The sequence below is a fragment of the Vigna angularis genome, chromosome 9, assembly GCF_016808095.1.
Source record: "Vigna angularis cultivar LongXiaoDou No.4 chromosome 9, ASM1680809v1, whole genome shotgun sequence".
Lineage (NCBI taxonomy): Eukaryota > Viridiplantae > Streptophyta > Magnoliopsida > Fabales > Fabaceae > Vigna > Vigna angularis.
The window spans coordinates 32,103,973-32,125,152 of record NC_068978.1 but is presented as its reverse complement, the minus strand read 5'-3'; the positions used below and the strand labels follow the sequence as shown (position 1 = coordinate 32,125,152).

The window sequence follows — 21,180 nt, the reverse complement described above, 5'->3', positions numbered from 1 at the left end:
AATAATTAAGAATTTTTCATCCGATTTCAAAAATAACGAAGGATTTTGCTTCTAAAATTTAACATATTGAAATTGAATTGATCAAAATTAACATAAATGAAAATTGAGTTAAATACACAAAATCAACACATAGTACTAATAAAGGACATTGATACTAACACGTGATATTGATTCTAATTTCATAAGTGATAGTGATATGGTCACATAACACAATTGACTTGACACATAAACAATTCTTTTAAAATTAAGAAAAAATTTAAAAAATATTTAAAAAAGTTTTTAAAACTGAAAAAAAACACAATAACACGTAACACACATTTGTCATCTTTCATTAACCATTTAGACAATGTTACAAAAAAAAATCAAATTGAACAATTTCCCAAAATAGAAACCAAAACAAAAAAAATGAATCCCATGAACAAAATCTACAAAAATAAAGACCAAAATAGTATTTAAACTTTTTTATAATTTTATTATAGTAGGTAGTTTTTTATTGTAGTTATTTAATTTTAAAAAATGGTTCCAAACTTATAAGAGTAAAATAGTAAAAGTAGTTATATTGATTGACAATGAATGTGTGCATTTAAATAGCAATTATAAACAATTATAAATATGGAATCCCTTTGTAATAGTTATAGAAGATGAAATGAGACCTAGACCGATTACATTCAACCGTACCTCTGGGCTTTCCTTCTCATAGTAAGACTGAAAAATACTAACATACCATTCCTAACAGCAATAAGCTGCCGCCGGTGCACCAACTCCATCATAGAGGAAGAAGCACTCTTTCCAGGAAAAGAAAACATTTCAAAAGGCTCGATTATTTCAGAAAGCTTGTTTTAAAAAACTCGTTGGAAAAGTATATTCTAAGAGAATGTTACATATATTCCAGTGAACTCATTTAAGAAATTTTGTTCTGAAAAACTTATTAAAAAATATATTTCATGTTAAAAAAACATAGCTTGCTCTTTCTTGTTCAATTTAGTTTGATATTAGAACACAGAAAGCCAACCTATCTATTAATTTCAGTTATATTGCACAAAGAGAAGACCTTGCATCAATGCGTTTTATACTGAATGCTAACAATTCGAACAACCACTTGGTGTCTGTCTAGGTTATAACACCACCATACTTTAATATGAATTAAAACTTAAAAGTGACCTCAACAAGGGTATTTCTGTCTGCAAATCATTTCTCTAACTCTACGAGCAGAGTAAGGAATAATGTTTTGTGCAAGTGTTGCCAGCTGTAGTACGATGCAATTGGCTAAAATACAGTGCTAGATACAATCTCAAGCACTGTCATTGTAGAATCATTATAGAAAAAGTGCTAACTTTAAATAGTGTATTCCATTTCCCTTTGTACAAACAAAATAAAAGGCTTCAAAAGGTGTTCCCAAGTCATAAAAAATCGCCTACTTTTCTTCTATACTGTACTTCTGCAGGAGTTTTTACTTGTGCAGATTGGACACGAAAATACTAGGATATCCTCAGAAATTTAAGGGCCTTCTTCTATACCCAAAAACTCTTCCTTAATTTGCCCAGACTCGTTTAATATTGGTCCAAAAAAGATATGTACCAAACCCTTATATTTCTTAAGACATCCTACCAACCCCCTCTTGTAATAATGAGTAGTCTGTGATCTGCACACCAGGAACAAAAATGTTTCCATGTGATGTCACTCTTACGCATGAAACAATTAAATGGTATAGTCAGTAGAGATAACAAATTAATCAATGAGTTCTGGTCGGGGAAAAAAAATTAAAAGACATTTCTTGTAGCAGGGATTACATTAAGTAAATAATGAAAGTTACAGAGGCCTAGCATGAACCAAATTTCATAACACGAGAAGAAGGAAACGAAACCTAACCTGGAGGTTACCAGTGGCGAATTTGACGTTAATTAGTCCCCAATAACGTTTACATAATCATTTCTTTTTTGTGGAAACAATGACCTAAAATGTTCCATTCGATTAACATATGAAGTTTCCCAAGAACGAGATTCAGCACTGCAGTATCTCGACCACTGCAACGCAGTGGGAGGTAATGGCGACTCAGCCTTCAAAGCAACCTGTATATGTTAGTCAAATAAAACGTCAGCAACTTAAATTAAATTCAATTTTAATTTCAAACGAAATTAATCACATCATACCTGTACAAAGTGACAATCATGGACCAACCCAATGGCAATAAGTCGGTGCCTTGACTCAGATAGTGGTGGTCGTCCTCTAAGAGGGAAAAATGTCATGGACTCCTTCAAGGATAAAGCAACTAGAACCACGTTGTATCTTGAGGCAATTACATAACCCATATCTGGTATAGTCATCCACTTTTTAATAGATGTCTCCTTGTCAACATACAAAGATTGCCTCAGTTCAGCCACTCGATCATTGCTACCAAAGAGTTTGGCATAAATATCTTGCCACTGCTGAAGCTCTCTGATCAAATCCTGACGAACTAAAGCCCATGATTCCTCACCCATACCAAGTTGAGCAGCAACAGCGCGGTAACCACAATTTGAATCTGCTTTCACATCAATAATTTCTTCAATAAACGGATGGATCTGAATCGGAAATTGGTCCATCAGTGACAGAACTCTTCTTCGTTTAGAATCATGGACTAGTTGATGAGATGAAGGGCAAGATGAGGAGCCACTATGGGTAGGACGCATTGTGTCAACATGCTCCCATTGTGAAATATCAGAATGAATTGATCTGTCTCTTTTTGGAGCACCCTTTATTCTTACCACTGTAGGAGTTGGACACTTTGAAGTTGTATCAGGAAATGCTAGTTCATGTAATTTAGCCTTTAGAACTAATTTCCCAGCACAATCAAGTTCCTGAAATCTCTTGAGCAAGGCATCCAATTCAGGTTGCAACGATAACTCATACTCCTCATCATTCATTCCTCCATCAATAAAGTTTAACTTCTTCCAGTGAACGTGAATTGCCTCCAAGGGAATAGGATGACACATTGTACTGTACTTAGCAAGTTCACATGCACAAGGAAGACCATGTGTAGTTCTGACTATGCAATAACATTTAGAACTATCAGTACCAACAGCCTTAACTCGATCATACTCGTCAGTTATATGACTCAATGCACTCCTTGATACAAGTCCTTGCAGTTTGATGAATAATGGAGTATTATGCATATGATCCACTACATTTATGCTTTTCTCAAAGGACAACTTAATCTCTGTGTGTTGCAAAGTAATCATGTCATTCATAGCATCCCAATAACTACACATATCTTCCTTGCTATCTTGAAGCAAATTCTTTAACTTACAATTTGTTGACTCAACCCTGTCAAGTAAAACATTATAATTATATTTAACATAATTATAAATTAATAATTAGTATACATTTAATGTATTTTTCATGATGAATTACTAAAATATAATTTTAGGCATACCTATTGGTTGTTGTGTTACCCAAATGCATCACCTGATTTGTCCATGAAGTGACAAACTTTTCCTTGTGTGGAATCAGCCACATATTTTTCACATATTCACCAAAATTAGGAAAACCAGAGCAAACTTTTTCAAATAATGCCAGTCGCTGCATATACTCAATCTCATTAGAAGAATTCACAACAACATCCCATGCATCCATCACCAAATCTTGTTTCTCCTTTGGATGGACTATTGACATGCATTTGGACTTCACATTCTTGTTGATATGAGACCGACATAACAAATTAGAAGAGCTTGGAAAAACAACTTGCACTGCATTCATCAAAGAAATGTCTCTGTTAGTCACAATCACTTGAGGTATGTCTTCGTCTTTAACAATCAATCCTCTTAACTTTTGTAGTGCCCAAGTGAAGTTGTCAGCTAGCTCAGACTCCACAAAAGCAAAAGCCACAGAGAATGTTAACTCAGTTGAAGTAACACCAACAATCTCAAGCAGTGGCAATGGATACCTAGTGGTTGTGTAAATACTATCAATTATCAAGACAGTGTTGAAAGCACCCAGAAGTTTAATGGCATCTGGATGTGTCCAGAATATATCTCTGATAACATTGGAATCATCCACCTTTCTATGCCAGTACACATACCGCTCACGTTCCAATAATTTCAGAAGGTATTGCATTTCTAAACCTTTTTGAGAGGATCGATAAGCATGTCGAGCATTGTAAATCTGCTTGATGGTAGTTACATTATCCATATTATAATCTTTCAATGTCAAAAGTATATCTTTTGGCTTCATCATGTTCTTTGTCATATCATCAACCAAAGACTTCTCTTCAGCACTCAACCGGCCTGCATATGGATGACCCACCAATGTTTCCTCCAATTCGTGATTGTGACAACCACACATTACCTTAACAGTCCATCCTTCAGCCTTTTTCAAAGCTTTTCCCCTTAACCTGAAGGGACACTCACATTTTCTAGTACTATTTACCTTTTGGGATAATGCATTCTTGTATAGTCCTCTATACTTTCCACTTCTATCACAACCCAAAATTACAAATGTCTTTCTTTGATTACGTCTTGAAGTTCTTGTAGGTTTTGTAGATGTCTCTGATCTCAAAATAATAAGGACAAATCCATTCTCCTTTGCAACATCTCGAGCCCAATTTAACATTGCATCTCGAGAAGGAAAAATCTGCAGATAGAAATAATTAAACAAGGCAATAACTTAACAAAAATAATTTATCGTTCAGTTACCTCTGTGGTGTTAAATGCATCACTACAATCAACAGACTTATTTGTTGCCCCAACAATTTGCTTATTCACCTCCTTAGACATCTTATCAACACTGTCTTCTACCTCTGGCCACAAATCAAAATAAAATTAAAATGATAAAGCTGAAACATCTTAAAAAGTTATGAAAATAGCCTATTATATGTCCATAAGTTGTTCTCAACTTATTTAATAAGCTTTCTCGGATAATTAATAAAAACAGCTTATATCTTCCGTGAACATAGTTCAAACTGATTTCTTCAATTACAAAAAAATAAAGAATAAAAAAAATTAAATCCAAGTGCTTATTATGACTAGCTGATATATAATAAGTGCTTAATTAAGTTATTTGTCCAAGTTCGCCTTTAGTAACAGACATAACTATTCAGCTTTATATAGTACAACCAATGATCAGAAAACAAAAATCATACTAACAAAGCTACAAAAAGGAAAAAAAGGTAAATGATAGATCACAACTATTAAATTTCTATTACAGATCGTATATATTTGCAATTAAGAGTGTTTTTTACAACTATATTTCCTTCCTGTAAGACTTAAATATAGCAAAAGACATCAGGCATACTAGATTGAGTTGAAATAAGTTCTTTCTCTCTCTCTTCCTCTTCCTTTTCTTTGTTTTCAAAAGCTATCAAGAAAAAAAGAGATTACGATGTCCAGGTCAGTCAGTGTGTGGTCTATTCTGTTAATACGTACTTGTATGACTTCACAGTTTATACTTAATTTTTCCCTCAATCTGTTTTTCAATTAAGTAGCACAAAATGGTTATGGCAGGGTGAGGCCGAAATAGCATGTAGCTCATTGATAACGGTGTCATGTACTGCTGGCCAGATATCACCACCGGTTAACAGTAATTAACTGAAGCTAGTTTATATTAATTACATATACTGGATCAGAGGGACAGCTAAAAAAGATTGAGATCTTATTTAGGGGCTGTCTTCACAAATATAAAAGAGAGGTGCAGTAGTATTTGGTTCCAAAAGGACTTCTTAAAGGACAAAACAGAAAAGCCTTCGTCAGTGAACAACCCACCTGGAGTTGCTGCCCTGCTTTTGTTACGTCACCTTGAGTGATTCAGCTTTCCCCTCCGCTACATTTCACCCTCTATACTCCTACAGCAATTATCATTTTTTGTTCCAGTTGGTTAGATTGCAGCTTCATATATTCTATTGTGATACCAACCCCAGGTTGTGTGGCATCTCAATTATGAAATCCCTCTCTTTTCCTCCTCTATTTCAGCAAACCCTCGTTTTAGGTGTAGTTTGCTTCCATCATTATTTTAATGTTAAGTTCAACTAAACATGTTTTGGATCATTCACTCTTTCCCTGTTGTTTATCTCTCCAGTACTTACCACCAACGCATCACCTCTAACCTCTCAACAAAAGTTCATAAACAAAGCCCAAAAACAAGATCACAAGTGTCCTGTTATAGAGATCCCAACACCAAATTATGTTATTGACATACATATATATATACCCTATAAACTCACGTAATCACATATTTATAGGAAGAACCTAAACCAATAAACGCCCAATAAAGGTGCAATTACAACTACCACAGGACAACCAAATCATATTACTGTAAATCTCAGAACCCTAACCAATACCAATTCCAAACGCAAAAAATGCATCAAAATAAACAAATGTCTTACAAATTTATAATGTGCGATTTTAAAAATCTCACCTTTAGGACAATCACAAAACCTTCTTTGACCTTCACAGGACAAGCATTAGCACCTCCACGTGTTCGACCTCCTCACCAGCGGGTTTAAGCTTCTCAAATTTCTAGTTGAAGATTCGTGCTTCACATACCGCAACTCGGATTTGGGGGTTTTCCAAAGCTTTGAGACAGCAATCACAAATTCCACTCAGTTTTTACTCAATGGGAAAGAAAGACGGAGAAGGAGAGGAACAGATTTTAAGGCTTCAGTATGAGAAAGTGGGGAAGTGTGTTGTGGCAAAATCGGTTTTAGGGTTTCGCTTTGTGTGAGAAAGAGAGACGAAAGGTCGATTCGATTCGAGGATAACAGATTGGTTGAATTATTGTTATTATTTTATGATAATAAAAAATAATAAAATTATAATAATAAAAATAAAAATAAATAGATTTAATAATTTACTATAGATACTTTATATTTATTTAATTTTTAAATAAAAGAATGGTTAACTTAAAATAGTTTAAATTCTTATTTCATTAGATATAGTTCAGTTTTTTCTAAACAAATCAAATAGTTTTAAGAAAAATAGGGTGACTAAATAAAATGAAAATAAAATGTTTTCGGGTGTAGGGTTGATGTGAACACTCAAAGACCAAATAAAGTGTTTAAGGTCTAAAAATTGTCTTCAAGTCCAACTCTTCTCATAACTTGATGGAACACTGAGAACCTTTCATTTTTTTTGTATTTTACATTTTTTAGTGGAGTATACATTTAGCTTGTAAGGAGCATGAGTCTTATAAATACTCATCTCCACTCTTGTATTCAACACTTTTGAACATAATGAAAATTTGAATTCTATCGAGAAACTCCAGATAAAATTCTCTCTTGAAAGTCAAGCTAGAGAGTCCAAGTGATTTGCATAGCCACCTACCAAGCACATTCCTCCATTCTTTCATTTTCCACTTTATCCATGATGCTTCTCTCATCCTTCGTGCTAACTCCTCTACTGCTACATCTCGCGCACGCGTCAGCGCTCACTGTGCCACATCCTTCATCATTTTCCCTCATAGATCTGCGTCATTCACCACGTCTTTAATTCGCTCTCTCTCGCGCATTCGATAGAGCGCCTTCATTTCACTCTCGCGTCCTCCTTGAGAGACTTCATTTCGCTCTCAAGAGCTCTCATCGTCTCCAATCCAACCATTCTTCATCACATATCCACTCCTACGTCATTCGTAAGTTCCATTTTCTTCATAGTTTCATCATTTCCTGTCACTCTCCTTCCACTTTCACCGATTACTTTCACCAGCCTAGGGTTTCTTCATCATCTAGTAACTTTTCACCGATTGTTCTTCCAAATCTACCGATTAAAAACCACTCTTGAACTTATTAGAACCTTTTCCACCGATCAATCTTCATTTCTCACTGATTAATCGGTCTGATTTTTTGAGTTTTCCCCCTTCTCTAGGGTTCCTCCGTGTCCAGATTAGGGTTTTTCGTGTTTCTATGATTTTCTACCGAACAAACCCTAGTTTCTTGAGTCTTCTCTGAATTCTTCGTTCGATCTCGTGTACTTCTTCTTTCCGCTACGTCATTCTCTCGTCGAGGAAGCCTTGAGGATCTGGATCGCGCTTGTGCAACTTTAATCGGTCTCATCTCCTCAGGCGCTTCCATCATAACTACTCATGTTTATCATTCAAAGGATACTTGTAGAAGACACTTTAATGTTAAATCAACTTAATGCTTGACAATTTAAATATTAATGATTCAATAAATGCAGAGATCACCTACCTCCTTACCTTGAACCTATATTTATAAATTTTAGAGTGGGTTTTTGATTAACAACGACCTAATTATAATCCAACTGTTGCAATCACACTTTAACTTTAAGTTGGTCATCATTAAGGTTAATTGTCTTTACCATTTACTGATCGATTTGATTCACCGATCGTCCAATCCTGATGGTGGCTTGCTCGTGGATCTAAATGACGGTTGACTATTCGATCTGTTGTTGACCAAACAGTCATACGGTACACAGGTTCCCTAAGCTCAAGCCTGAAATGACTAGCAAAGCGTTTTGTATTTGAACACATAGCATTTATCGTTTGTGTCATTCAAGGGTGGTTAAGATCTTTAGTTGTCCGCTTGAATGGTAATAGACCATCCAGCTAACCAGTTGAACACATTTCGAGTTATTTGAAAATATAACCGTTAGGGGAGGGGCACATGGCACTTCGAATCTCACATCCATTAGAATCTGAAGCGTCAAATGTTGTGAGTCGTTAGATCTAACTTAATTCAATGGTTGAGGGTGACTGGCCTACTTACTTAAGAGCTCGACCAATGGACAAACTACTTCAAAGCTCGACCGCATGGCAATTTACATAAGAGCTTAGCTAAATGGCCTATATAGCTCAACTAAACGACCTACTTAAGAGCTTGGTCAAATGGTCAAACTACTTAAGAGCTCGATCGAATGGCCAAACTACTTAAGAGTCGGCTGATTGGCTAAACTACTTCGGAACTCGGCCAAATGGTCAATCTACTTAAAAGATCGGCTGAATAGTCAATCTACTTCAAAGCTCAGCCAAATGGGAAAATTGCTTAAGACATTATAAAATTGATAAAACAAAACAGATTATCTCAACATATAAATATTATTGATACAAATATCTAAAAAAATAACTATACTAATAAAGTATATTTGAATCAACTAAAGAAAACCATAAGCCGACCATGAAGAATATTTTACAACATCACTGTCCTCCACTAGAGATACTTCAGCGTTTATCCCTCATCTACTCACATCAATAAGGTGATCATCGTAAAAGAAAAACACAAAGACACAAGAAAACATCAAAAGAAAACAACAAAGTAATCCAATGTACAAAAAGGGAAAGACAATTAAATTATTTCATATATAAGCAAAACATTTATGAAATACAATATCTCATATAAACACACATAAACAATAGACAACTAGAGCCAATTATCTAGATACATGCTTTGACACAGGGCTTCATTGTGTGCACTTGTACTAGTGTTTATACTCTACAAAGTCACAAACATAGGGAGTTATCACCATACTACTCATGAGGTTAATCTTTTCATGCCTAAGAACAAAAGTACAAGCTAAAGACCTCTTGTCATTCTCTTCCCTACCCCTTTCATCTCCATATGAGTCAGATGACTAGTAGTAAATAAGGAAACATCCTTTTTGAACTCGCATATGTCAAAGCATACACTAAACATCACCATCACATAAAACTTCTCCTTGAAATTCTCTCAACAACCATACCACACATAAACATATAAAAGATCCTCATATACATACATTCAATTACTATACTCACAAGAAAAATCAATGATTATACAAATCAATACCAAATAACTAAAAAGAAGAAATCAAAATAATTATATAAATTGACGCTTAGAGTGGTGCTCAATTGAAACATCTTGCACAAAGGTGGCGCTCAGCGACAGTTCTCACACCCAATGTGAAACCTCTCACAAAATGTCATGCTCAACGATCAACATCATGAAGCTAAAATTGCTCCAGACATGTAGTGCAAGATGACACTCAATGGTGCCCTGCCATCGCTCAACATCAAAGCAATTGCAAAAATGGTCTCTTTGAGGTGAAAAGGGGCGCTCAATGATCAAGAGAAAAAATTCTTTCAGACTTGCACAATCAAGCTTTCACTTAGCGCCACACTAGTACCACTTAGTGTCATATCAGATTTTAGGCAACTAAATTTTGTTATTTGGGGAACCATAGACCTGTTCAGAGGATCAAATTGATATTCCTAACTTAATGTTTGGTTCAAAATTAGTTTTCAATGAAAAAGTGAAGGATTCACAATATAAATTAATAGTTACAATTATTTTTAATTAAGTTATTGGTGATAATTGATACCAGATTTATTTAAGTCAATAAGAATTAAAAAAGCAAAATGTTATTAATAATATAAAAATGAGTAAAAAGAATTTAGTGAATAATTTTTATGTTAATAGACGATAACATCCCAATTTTTTTTATAGTTTTAACACTATTATAAGAGTTATCACACATTCAACAAACTAGAATAATTAACTTAAAATAGTGCATATACAAGATTGTTACAATTATCCAAACATAATCATAATAGTAAAATATATATAAGATAGAGAAGTAAAACAAGTTCTATTACACTTAAAAACTTAAGTGCTATATGAAGTTTGTCAAAAGAGCATATATAGACATATGTATATATATGTATATATACAAAGTCAACTAAAAAAATCCTAATTTAAGCCTCCCTCACCTAATACCTATCCAAGAAAAATTCTTCATTTGCTCACATCATTAAAATGATCATAACAACCAAGAGAACAAACAAAAACACAAACACAAATAAAAGAATAAGCTAATTTTACCAAAGAATGTACATACAATTATCAACAAATAACAGATAATAATTAAACACTAGTAATTACAAATATACAAATAATTACTCTAGACTTGACCATTTGGATACGTATTGACATCAAACTATAAGGGTCCAACACTCGGATGTGGTGAAACAACTCACCCACACCAACTACTACACACTGAGATTAATTCGTCAAACATCTATGACCAAGAAATAACCACTAGACTAAGGACATCCTACTACTCTTCACAACATAATCATTCTTTCTCGACTTGAGATTGAAAGGTATTAAGAGTGTTAGGATAACCCCCAATATAGAGCTCTTATATCAATACATACATTACACATAACCAACTTAAGAACTTCTCTTTGAAATTATTTTCATACCATACACCATCCACACTCACAATCTATCACATACCATTTATAATCATATCCATATTTAACATCGATTAAACATAAACACATTTCCAATATAAGAACCACAATGTTGTCGTAACAGGGAACACATAGCAAGCAAGATCACTCGTCGAACGAATTACTAAGAAAAATGATTCAAACAGTAGGGAGAATTGGCGCTCAACGCCTCCCAATGCGACTCAACACCCAATAAACAAAGAGCCCACTAACTTTTCAATGCTTAACAACCCAAAGTACCCCTCAATACCAGAACACATAAAGCTCACTAACTTTGCAGCGCTCAACACCTTGAAGCCTAATGGCTCTTTGAATTTGCAGGGATCAACGCCACTTTTAGCCCCTCAACAACACACTAAAAACCTGCAACTCTGATTCTTGATCTGCATGTATTCCAGTCTTATCGAATTGACCAAATGGGTATCCTTATCTTTGTGATTGTTTGAAAACATGTTTAAACCTTGGATTGGATATCAATTTGCTCAATTGGTGAATGTATCAATCCATTAGATTAAACCAACACTCGCCTTAGACCAACTACAAACTTAGCATACTTAAATATCAAATTTCAACAAAACAAGAAGTTAACCAATTCTTAAATGACACGAACTTAAACTCTTAACTCCAAATTTACTCAAGGAACTATTCCCACAGGACTTCACCATCAAACCCCCAAAACTAGACACATTTTTAATCAATATCCTAACCTTTTACCCATTTAAATATCCAACAACAAAAACACCATTTATGCCTTAATCTCATTAAGTCAAATCATCAAAACAAGTGAAATATAATAACCAACTTCATCAAAAATTTTCTCGTACAAAACCATAAGATTCCAAACACAAAAACTCAAATAATCATACCATAACACAACAACATTTTAGCAACAATTATAGTTAACTAACCAACGATTCTTAACCTCATAGTTCATCCAAAATAAAAAACATTTAACAAGCAGTCATAATAGTAATTCATCACATCAAACTACCAATTTCACACAATTTCAAACATATAACACAAATTATGAACATCATAATAACCTAAAATGTGGTAGTTAGTTTCCCTTACCTGTTAGGAACTTAAAGAACCTTAAAGAACTCGAACAACTCCCACATATCAGATAACTCTACTTGTTCCAAAAAATCAAAATCATGATTTGGGTATGTCGTTAAAACCATTGATCTATAGAGAACCTAATGGAAGACATGGATGATACATGCGACAGAGCTAAGCTTACATACATAAGAAAACAAAGGAAATAAAGGAAAATAGTAGAAATTAATTTACTCTTTTACAAGAATTAATCACTTAGGAATGAAGACCTTGCCACAATGATCACTTAGGGACTTCCTGATCTTCAAACAGATGACCTAGAAGTTAGAACACTAAGAGATAAGGTAGAAGATCCCCAGAGAACAAGCTTTTAGAGAGATAATATGTATTTTAAGTAACAAGACTCATTAATAGAAATTCTATTTATACTTTTAGTTTTTTAATATTAAAATAGCATAATCCCATCATTTAAAACACATTATCAACTCTATTACTTTATTTTTTAGGCTCTCACTATATTTATAAGTTTATTGAATATATGAATGAAGACTATATGCAACAAACTTAATCACTAGATTTTGTTATCTAAAATATTTTAAAAATAATTGTTTATCATATGTATATAAATGAATCATTTAATAGCAATAAAATCCTTAAAGATATAATGAGTAATGAATATCTTAATATCTACTTTTTAAAGTATATGCAACAAGAATATTTCCAAAGAATAATTACACCATCAACATTTAGTGAGGATGAGGTCCATAAATGTATGAGAACATATACAAAGAATTGAGAAAATTTTAGATATTTAGATGATAACATCAACATTTAGTGAGGATGAGGTCCATAAATGTATGAGAACATATACAAAGAATTGAGAAAATTTTAGATATTTAGATGATAACAGTAATTCATCACATCAAACTACTAATTTCACACCATTTAAAACATATAAACCAAAATATAAACATCATAATAACCTAAAATGTGGTAGTTAGCTTCCCTTATATGTTAGAAGCTTAAACAATTATAAAGAACTCAAACAACTCTCACAAATCAGATAACTCTACTTGTTCCAACAAATGAAAATCATGATTAGGGTATGTCGAATAACCATTGATCGGTAGAAAACTAATGGAAGACATGAATGATACATGTGACAGAGCTAAACTTACATACATAAGAAAACAAAGGAAACAAAGGAAAATAATAGAAATTAACTTACTCTTTTACAAGAATTAATCAGATAGGAATGAAGACTTTGCTGTAGTGATCACTTAGATACTCCCTGATTTTCAAACAGATGATCTAGAAGTTAGAACACTAAAAAAAAAAGCAAAAAATCATCGGAGAATGAATTTTTAAAAAAATAACATGTATTTTAAGTAATAAGACTTATTAATAAAAATTCTATTTATACTTTTAATTTTTTAATATTAAAATATCATAATTCTATGATTTAAAACATATTATCAACTCTATTACTTTATTTTTTAAACTCTCACATATCCTTCGCATATATTTCATATATAATTCACATATATTGTATTTATAAGTTTATTGAATATATGAATGAAAACTATATGCAACAAACTTTAATCACTAAATTCTGTCATCTAAAATATTTTAAAAATAATTGTTTATCATATATCTATATAACCGAACTATTTAATATCAATTCTATATAATCGGTAATAAATATCTTAATATCTACTTTAAAGTATATGTAACCGAATATTTAGAAAGAATAATTACATCATCATCAACATTTATTAAGGATGAGGTCTTATGAGAACATATACAAAGAATTGAGAAAATTTTAGATATTTAGATGATATTATTTAATGGAGAGTGACATCAGAAGCTTCATATTGATCTATGTCTCAAGCCTATATAGCTATTTTGGAAAAGAAACGAGAAGAAAAAAAAACATATAAGGAGCGAAGAAAGAACTGAGACTTTGTCTTATCCATTTGCATGTGGAATATATTGGAACTTTAAAATCTAAGTGAACACGTTAAAGCCAAATCTTACTCATCACACAACTTTATTTTACAAAAGACCATATCTGTGGCATATTTATGTAACTAGATTACACTATTATATTGTCAACTTGACAAAACACATTATCTTTTTTCTTTCACAAATGAGTAAAAACTATTATATTTGTTGGATGAAACCTTACCACTCAATTAAAAATTATAACTATTAATTAAAACTCAATTATTTTTATTTAAGACCATAGTAACCTAAGCATCATGATTTGATTGGTACCAATTGGTACCACATGCAATAAAATAAATTTATATCTTAATAATAAAAAATTTAATAATATTAATATTATAATAATATAAATTTATAACTTAATCATAAAAGATTTAGTTATATTAAGATTATAAATCTATATTATTATATCATGTTTTGTAGTTTTATTCTTTAATAAACAATATTTTCTTTAAATTAAAATAATTATTTGAATTTTTTAAATTTATTCATTTTTTTTATTTTAACATTTTTAAAATTTAAATAGTTTTTAAACTAAAATAAATATTTATAAAAAATTAAATATATATAAATATCTACAATGATTATTAGATTTATTTATATCTACTTTTATTATAATAATTTTATTATTTTTTATTATTATAAAAATAAAACAATAGCAATAATTCAAGCAATCTGTTATCCTCGAATCCGCCCTTTCTCTCTCTTTCTCATAAAAAACGAAACCCTTTTTGCCCTAATACACTTTACCCCTTTCTCATACTGAAGCCCTAAAATTTGTTCCCCTCCTTCTCCGTCTTTCGTTCCCATTTCTCGAGTAAACTGAGTAGAATTTGTGATTACTATCTCAAACCTTAGGAAAACTCCCAAATCCGAGCTGCACGAATCTTCAACTAGAAATTTGAGAAGCTTAAACCCGCTGTTGAGGAGGTCGAGCACGTGGTGGCGCTAATGCTTCTCCTGTGAAGGTCAAAGACGGTGTTGTGACTGTCCTAAAGGTGAGATTTTTAAAATCGTACATTATAAAATTGTAAGACATTTGTTTATTTTGATGCATTTTTGTGTTTGGAATCAGTATTAGTTTGGGTTCTGAGATTTACAGTAATACGTTTTGGTTTTCCAGTGGTATTTGTAATTGCTCCTTTATTGGTTTAGGTTCTTCCTATGTGTGTGTATATATATATATATATATATATATATATATATATATATATATATATATATATATGTGATTACGTGAGTTTAGAGGGTATAAAAAGAGGGTTATGGATGCTGATGTGATGGATTATTTAGAAATAAAACAGTGAAGAATTGTAGAATACATTGAAATATTTTGGAGAAGGGTTTTGGGTGAAGATAAAGAGTGAAAGAGACCTACAGATAGGGGCAACATCTTATTTAAAATTTATGAGGATTATATATATATATATATATATATATATATATATATATATATATATATATATATATATATATATATATATATGTGATTACGTGAGTTTAGAGGGTATAAAAAGAGGGTTATGGATGCTGATGTGATGGATTATTTAGAAATAAAACAGTGAAGAATTGTAGAATACATTGAAATATTTTGGAGAAGGGTTTTGGGTGAAGATAAAGAGTGAAAGAGACCTACAGATAGGGGCAACATCTTATTTAAAATTTATGAGGATTAAAATTAACAATTTTTAAAAAAATTAAAAACTAAAATGAAGTTAAATATAGAACTATAGAAAGGTATATTATTTGAAAAGAAATAGGAAAGCAAGTTACCCGTAACATTAATTTAATTGAATATATGATATTTTTCTCTTTTTATAATGTGAATAGGTACCAACTTTTACATTCACTTTTTATGTCATTAGGTTATTTATTTTGTAATTGAGATTGAGAGAAGTCACTTAGTTGTTAAAAATTTCTGTTTTGACCTTTTGTTCATACTTGATTCAAACTTTAATTCAAATCTGATCTGGGACTTTCTAATTCTACAACACTATTCTCAAGTTTAACTAGAATTTGATGTTGGACTTTATATAATTTTCCAACACTCATCTCAACTTCTCAAGTCCAATTTAGTATCTGTGGTTCAGTTGCAATTGGTAGTATCTCAGCCTCAATGAATTAATTAGTAGCAGTTGTTTTGTTTTGTAGCTATTGTCACTATTTGTTCTTATGTTGGACTTGTTTTCGACTTCCCCAAAAACCATTTATAGTGTTCATTTTTCTTTAGCATGCTTGAACATATGCTTATTTTAGTCTCAAAGATCCCCAGTCGCGGCTTTGGCGTTCCTGTAGAACAGTCAAAGGCACACTCTTCAACACTGCCATGTACACACTTGCTCTAAATAAGACTATTCTGGGATACATTAAGAAATGTTTAAGCCAAAAAGCACTGGAATCTGTCTATGCCTCCATGATCAAGACTAATACAATCCAAGATTGTTTTTTGATGAATCAATTCATAAGTTCATGTTCCGCTCTTTCTTATGTTGATTTTGCAAGTTCAGCTTTTGCCCACATGGAAAATCCTAATGCTTTCGTATATAATGCATTGATTAGAGGTTGTGGTCGCTGCTGTTACCCAGATCATGCTTTGGGGTTTTATATACGCATGTTGAGGAACAATGTCATGCCTAATAGTTATTCCTTTTCTTCTTTGGTCAAGGCTTGCACTTTGTTGATGGATTCAGTTTTTGGAAAAGCTGTTCACGGCCATATTTGGAAATATGGGTTTGATTCTCATATGTTTGTGCAGACTACTTTGGTTGAGTTTTACTCAACTTTGGGTGATGTGAGTAGCTCAAGAAGGGTGTTCGATGATATGCTTGAAAGAGATGTTTTTGCTTGGACTACAATGATTTTGGCCCATGTTCAGGATGGGGACATGGCTTCTGCAGGTAATTTGTTTGATGAGATGCCTGAAAAGAACATAGCTTCGTGGAATGCCATGATTGATGGGCATGCAAAATTAGGCAATACTAAGTCTGCTGAATTTTTGTTTAACCAAATGCTTGCAAGGAATGTTATTTCGTGGACAACCATGATGAATTGCTATTCTCGAGACAAAAGATATATGGATGTGGTAAGACTTTTTCATGATATGATCGACAAAGGAATTATTCCTGATGAAGTGACCATGAGCACTGTCATTTCAGCCTGTGCTCATCTAGGATCCCTTGACATAGGAAAGGAGGTGTACCTTTATTTGATGCTGCATGAATTTGATCTAGATGTGTACATTGGGTCCTCGCTGATTGATATGTATGCAAAATGTGGGAGCATAGATAGGTCCCTTTTGGTGTTCTATAAATTGAAGAACAAAAACCTGTTTTGTTGGAATTCTATCATTGATGGACTTGCAACACACGGCTATGCGAAAGAAGCACTAAGAATGTTTGATGGAATGGAGAGGAAGAGAATCCAACCAAATGCAGTTACATTCATTAGTATCCTAAGTGCTTGCACACATGTAGGATTTGTAGAAGAGGGTCGTTGCAGGTTTATGAGCATGATCCAGGACTACTGTATCACTCCTCAAGTTGAGCACTATGGATGCATGGTTGACCTATTGAGCAAGGCTGGTTTGCTAAAGGATGCTTTAGAGATGGTCAGAAACATGACAATTGAACCTAATTCTTTTGTTTGGGGTGCCTTGTTGAATGGTTGTAAGCTACACAAAAACTTGGATATAGCTCATATTGCCGTTCAGAGTCTGATGGTTTTAGAGCCAGGTAACAGTGGACATTACAGTCTCCTTTTGAGCATGTATGCTGAAGTAAATAGGTGGAGTGAGGTAGCAAAGATTCGGACAGCCATGAAAGATCTGGGTGTAGAGAAGAGATCTCCTGGAGCTAGCTGGGTTGAAATCAATAAGAGAGTTCATGTATTTGCAGCTTCTGATACATACCACCCTTCTTATAGTCAGGTTCACTTGTTGCTACTTCAACTGGATGACCAACTAAGGCTAACAGGCTATGTCCCTGAATTGGGGTCATTTTATTGTGATGCATGAAGGATTGAGATTATAATGCAATTTACAAACTTTGGGGTTTTGAACCACTGGCTAAAACTTAGTTTTCTAAGTAGGCCAGCAACAGAAAATTATTGGCTAAAACTTAGTTTGCTGAGTATTCACTAGAGAAAAAAAAGTCAATTTATGCTCTTCTGAAGCACAGAAAATGATACATTTTTTTCAGTGGTGATAGCAGAATATTAAAAGGTGCAGAGTCAACAGAACAGGCTTTTTGGAAGCCATAAAGGGTCGCCATTATCATAATATTGGCTCATCTCGTCTCTGTTTCATACTTTAATGAATTCCCAGAGACATAATAATTTAGTGGCGGTTGAAAAGAAGAAAAATTTGGGGGGCCTCCTCATAACTCAGTCGAGATGCTTTTTTCGCAAGTGATCCATTTTGTGCCCCTCAAGGCTAAGGAACCCTATAATCCCCAAACTTTGAAATCAAATATCACTCCTATGAGTCCTACTTTCACATTCACAAAACCTAACATCAATTTGCAGATATCTATCATCAATCTAGAGTGCTTGTTCACAATTTGATCTCCAAGTGGTAAGCATAATCTTCTATCCCGTCCACTTCAATGAGTTGCGCTACCTGAAGCCTTTCTTCATTGGTGTCAAATTCGCCATTTGTTCCATCCAGACCAGGTTTACCTTTTTTTCTCCTGTCTTGTCGATTTCGGTTCATGACAAGCCTGTGTAACTGTTTTTTCCGCCCTTTGTTTACTTCATGAAATCCTTGCACCAATTTTTTCTCTACTTTCTTAATCCTGTTTAAACTCGATTATTCATTTGTTATTTGCGTTTACAATTGATACAAGTTATTAAAGTGGGTCAATTGATATTACTTGGTAGTTCACACAATTGCTTCGATTAAAGTTATTCATTTTCCTTTTGGCATATCTATCTAGGATTAACACTGTAAAATTGATTCTGTGCTTGAGATTATAATTATCACTGTATTTTAACTTAGTGCACTTTCAGCTGGCTACACACTTACACTGAAACAGTATATGCCTGACTTCCCTTTGGTGGGATGATCCATTAGTTTTGTAAATTAGACATTGGTTGGGTCAATTTTAATTTGTCTAAAAGCATGGAGGGTCAATATCTACACGCTAACCAATTAAGTGATGACATCGATTATAAAAGGCATTGATGCAAGGTCTTTTCTTATACGCTGTAATAAACATGAGATTAATAATTTATATTTTACGATGTTGAGACTAGTTGGAAACGAGAGAGAAATGGCAAATGAAAAGGTTCAAAAGTGTGTGATGTAAACATTAAAGTTAGATTTCATCTTTGTGTTTGGTTATGGTAATTGATTCATATAAATTTTCCTCTTTGAAACACAGTGCTTGATTCTGTTGCTGGTGGTATTGGTATTTGTTGGTGATAGGAAAGCTACCATGTCATCTCTGGGAACTTCCAAAGGGATTCTAGAAATTGCCAAGTTTGGTGTGTATGTGACTGTACCAATCATTCTCATGTACACTTTTGCCAACAATTCCAGCAACCTCCGCAAGTTCATGGGAAATGTATTCTCCTTAATCAACTTCTCATATCTCATAATCATTCTGGGGTTTATATACTTCAACCTATGCTCACCAATTTCTTTTTATTGATATTAAATATTGCTATAATCACAAAAATTGAATATTAGGAATAGAGTTCATTTGTCATAATGGTGGATAAGCTAGCCTGTAAAGGTATATCTATCAATTTTGTACATTCAAGCATCCTGAAATCAAATTATGTAATTTCAGATACGACTATTCAATAAGGTTAAATGTACAATAAGCAATTTAAATCACTTTGAGATTGAATAAATGTCTCCCTGATCAATTGTCTTATCCTAATGGCTAGCATGAATGCAATTTTGAAATTGCTTTTAACTACAATCTAGTCTCTGTATTCCAAATCATATTTTATTGTTATCATGTTACAGAGGTCATACATTGAATATCCACCAGAGGCAGAAAGGCCACCATCACCTGATGAACTTAGGCAAATGGCACGGGAGATTGCCCGTAGGAGGAACAATACTTGATGTTCCATGTAGTTCGTGCGGGGACTGCCTAAAACTTCTGTTTTATCTTCAAATCTGAAGAAAAATAAATGATATTGGAGATTCTGTTGTATCTGTTATTAATATTTTTCATATTTTCTAGTTGAGTGGTGTGTTATTTTTATTGGAAAATGACTTTGGGATTCATTGGCTGATCTTGTGCATCTTGGATTTGTCATGCTTCGAAGATCTAACAATGAAACCAATTTACGAAGGTTTGCATGTGTTCTTTTTCTGTTGCTTCGTAATGGAGGCGTCTTTTAATTTTCTTCGATGAAACTTCTTGCAGAGAAAATAGTGTAATGTAAGCGAGTCAACATTAAATGATTTCTTCATAAAATGATATAAATTGTTGACATTTCACATTTACTCATGAACTTTAGATGCCTTGAACAAGAGAAAAATGTATGTTCAGTTAACAGATTGAAGTGCTTATATGCCCCTAACTTTCTTGGAGCTTCTCTAAGCATTTTGTCAACTAACTTTTCCAACCCGAGTAGCTTTTGAAGAGATAAGAATTCTTGAACAAACGAATTTTTCCTATAATTTTTCATGCAAACATTGACTAGCTTAGTCGTTTTCTACCATCATCATACATGTACCTTCACAACTCTAGTGTTTTAGTACTTTTTTGTTCCCACCCCTTATTGGAAAATGATTATTGTATTGTATGATTGTTTGGTTAGTCACAGATGGAGTAGTCACCATATCCTTGGGTTTATTGTGAAACATTCCGTCAATTGATTAAATTACAAACAAGATTAATAATATGGATAATCATGTTAATCTTAATCCTTGTCATTATCGGATTAGACTGACACTAATCAGAAGTCCAT

At 33.1% G+C, this 21,180-nt stretch overlaps 3 protein-coding genes across 9 annotated transcripts; 2 read left to right on the top strand and 1 right to left on the bottom strand.

The window, feature by feature from the left end:
• Positions 1 to 1,174: 1,174 nt before the first annotated feature.
• Positions 1,175 to 6,725, bottom strand: LOC108347477 (PKS-NRPS hybrid synthetase cheA). Of its 3 annotated transcripts, XM_017586745.2 has the most exons (7): positions 6,388 to 6,725; positions 5,736 to 5,815; positions 4,671 to 4,774; positions 3,413 to 4,608; positions 2,151 to 3,303; positions 1,870 to 2,069; positions 1,175 to 1,642 (listed from the first exon to the last, which is right to left on the bottom strand). In XM_017586745.2, the coding sequence occupies exons 3-6, from the start codon at positions 4,749 to 4,751 to the stop codon at positions 1,902 to 1,904; spliced, it is 2,598 nt and encodes an 865-aa protein (XP_017442234.1). In that variant the 5' UTR covers positions 4,752 to 4,774; positions 5,736 to 5,815; positions 6,388 to 6,725; the 3' UTR covers positions 1,175 to 1,642; positions 1,870 to 1,901. The 3 variants fall into 3 exon arrangements, with proteins under 3 accessions (XP_017442234.1, XP_017442232.1, XP_052724353.1); XM_017586743.2 differs by lacking the exon at positions 5,736 to 5,815; XM_052868393.1 differs by lacking the exons at positions 4,671 to 4,774; positions 5,736 to 5,815.
• Positions 6,726 to 14,937: 8,212 nt separating this feature from the next.
• LOC108347578 (pentatricopeptide repeat-containing protein At1g06143) lies at positions 14,938 to 20,714 on the top strand. 5 transcript variants are annotated; one of them, XM_052868547.1, is made up of 4 exons: positions 14,938 to 15,251; positions 17,009 to 17,150; positions 19,676 to 19,814; positions 20,225 to 20,714. In XM_052868547.1, the coding sequence occupies exons 3-4, from the start codon at positions 19,686 to 19,688 to the stop codon at positions 20,324 to 20,326; spliced, it is 231 nt and encodes a 76-aa protein (XP_052724507.1). In that variant the 5' UTR covers positions 14,938 to 15,251; positions 17,009 to 17,150; positions 19,676 to 19,685; the 3' UTR covers positions 20,327 to 20,714. The 5 variants fall into 5 exon arrangements, with proteins under 5 accessions (XP_052724507.1, XP_017442403.1, XP_052724506.1 ...); XM_017586914.2 differs by lacking the exon at positions 17,009 to 17,150 and having other exon boundaries at positions 19,632 to 19,814; XM_052868546.1 differs by lacking the exon at positions 20,225 to 20,714 and having other exon boundaries at positions 16,919 to 17,150; positions 19,632 to 19,699.
• LOC108346837 (pentatricopeptide repeat-containing protein At1g06143) lies at positions 17,157 to 18,882 on the top strand. Its single transcript, XM_017585879.2, has 2 exons — positions 17,157 to 18,178; positions 18,775 to 18,882. The coding sequence occupies exons 1-2, from the start codon at positions 17,168 to 17,170 to the stop codon at positions 18,811 to 18,813; spliced, it is 1,050 nt and encodes a 349-aa protein (XP_017441368.2). The 5' UTR covers positions 17,157 to 17,167; the 3' UTR covers positions 18,814 to 18,882.
• Positions 20,715 to 21,180: the final 466 nt, after the last annotated feature.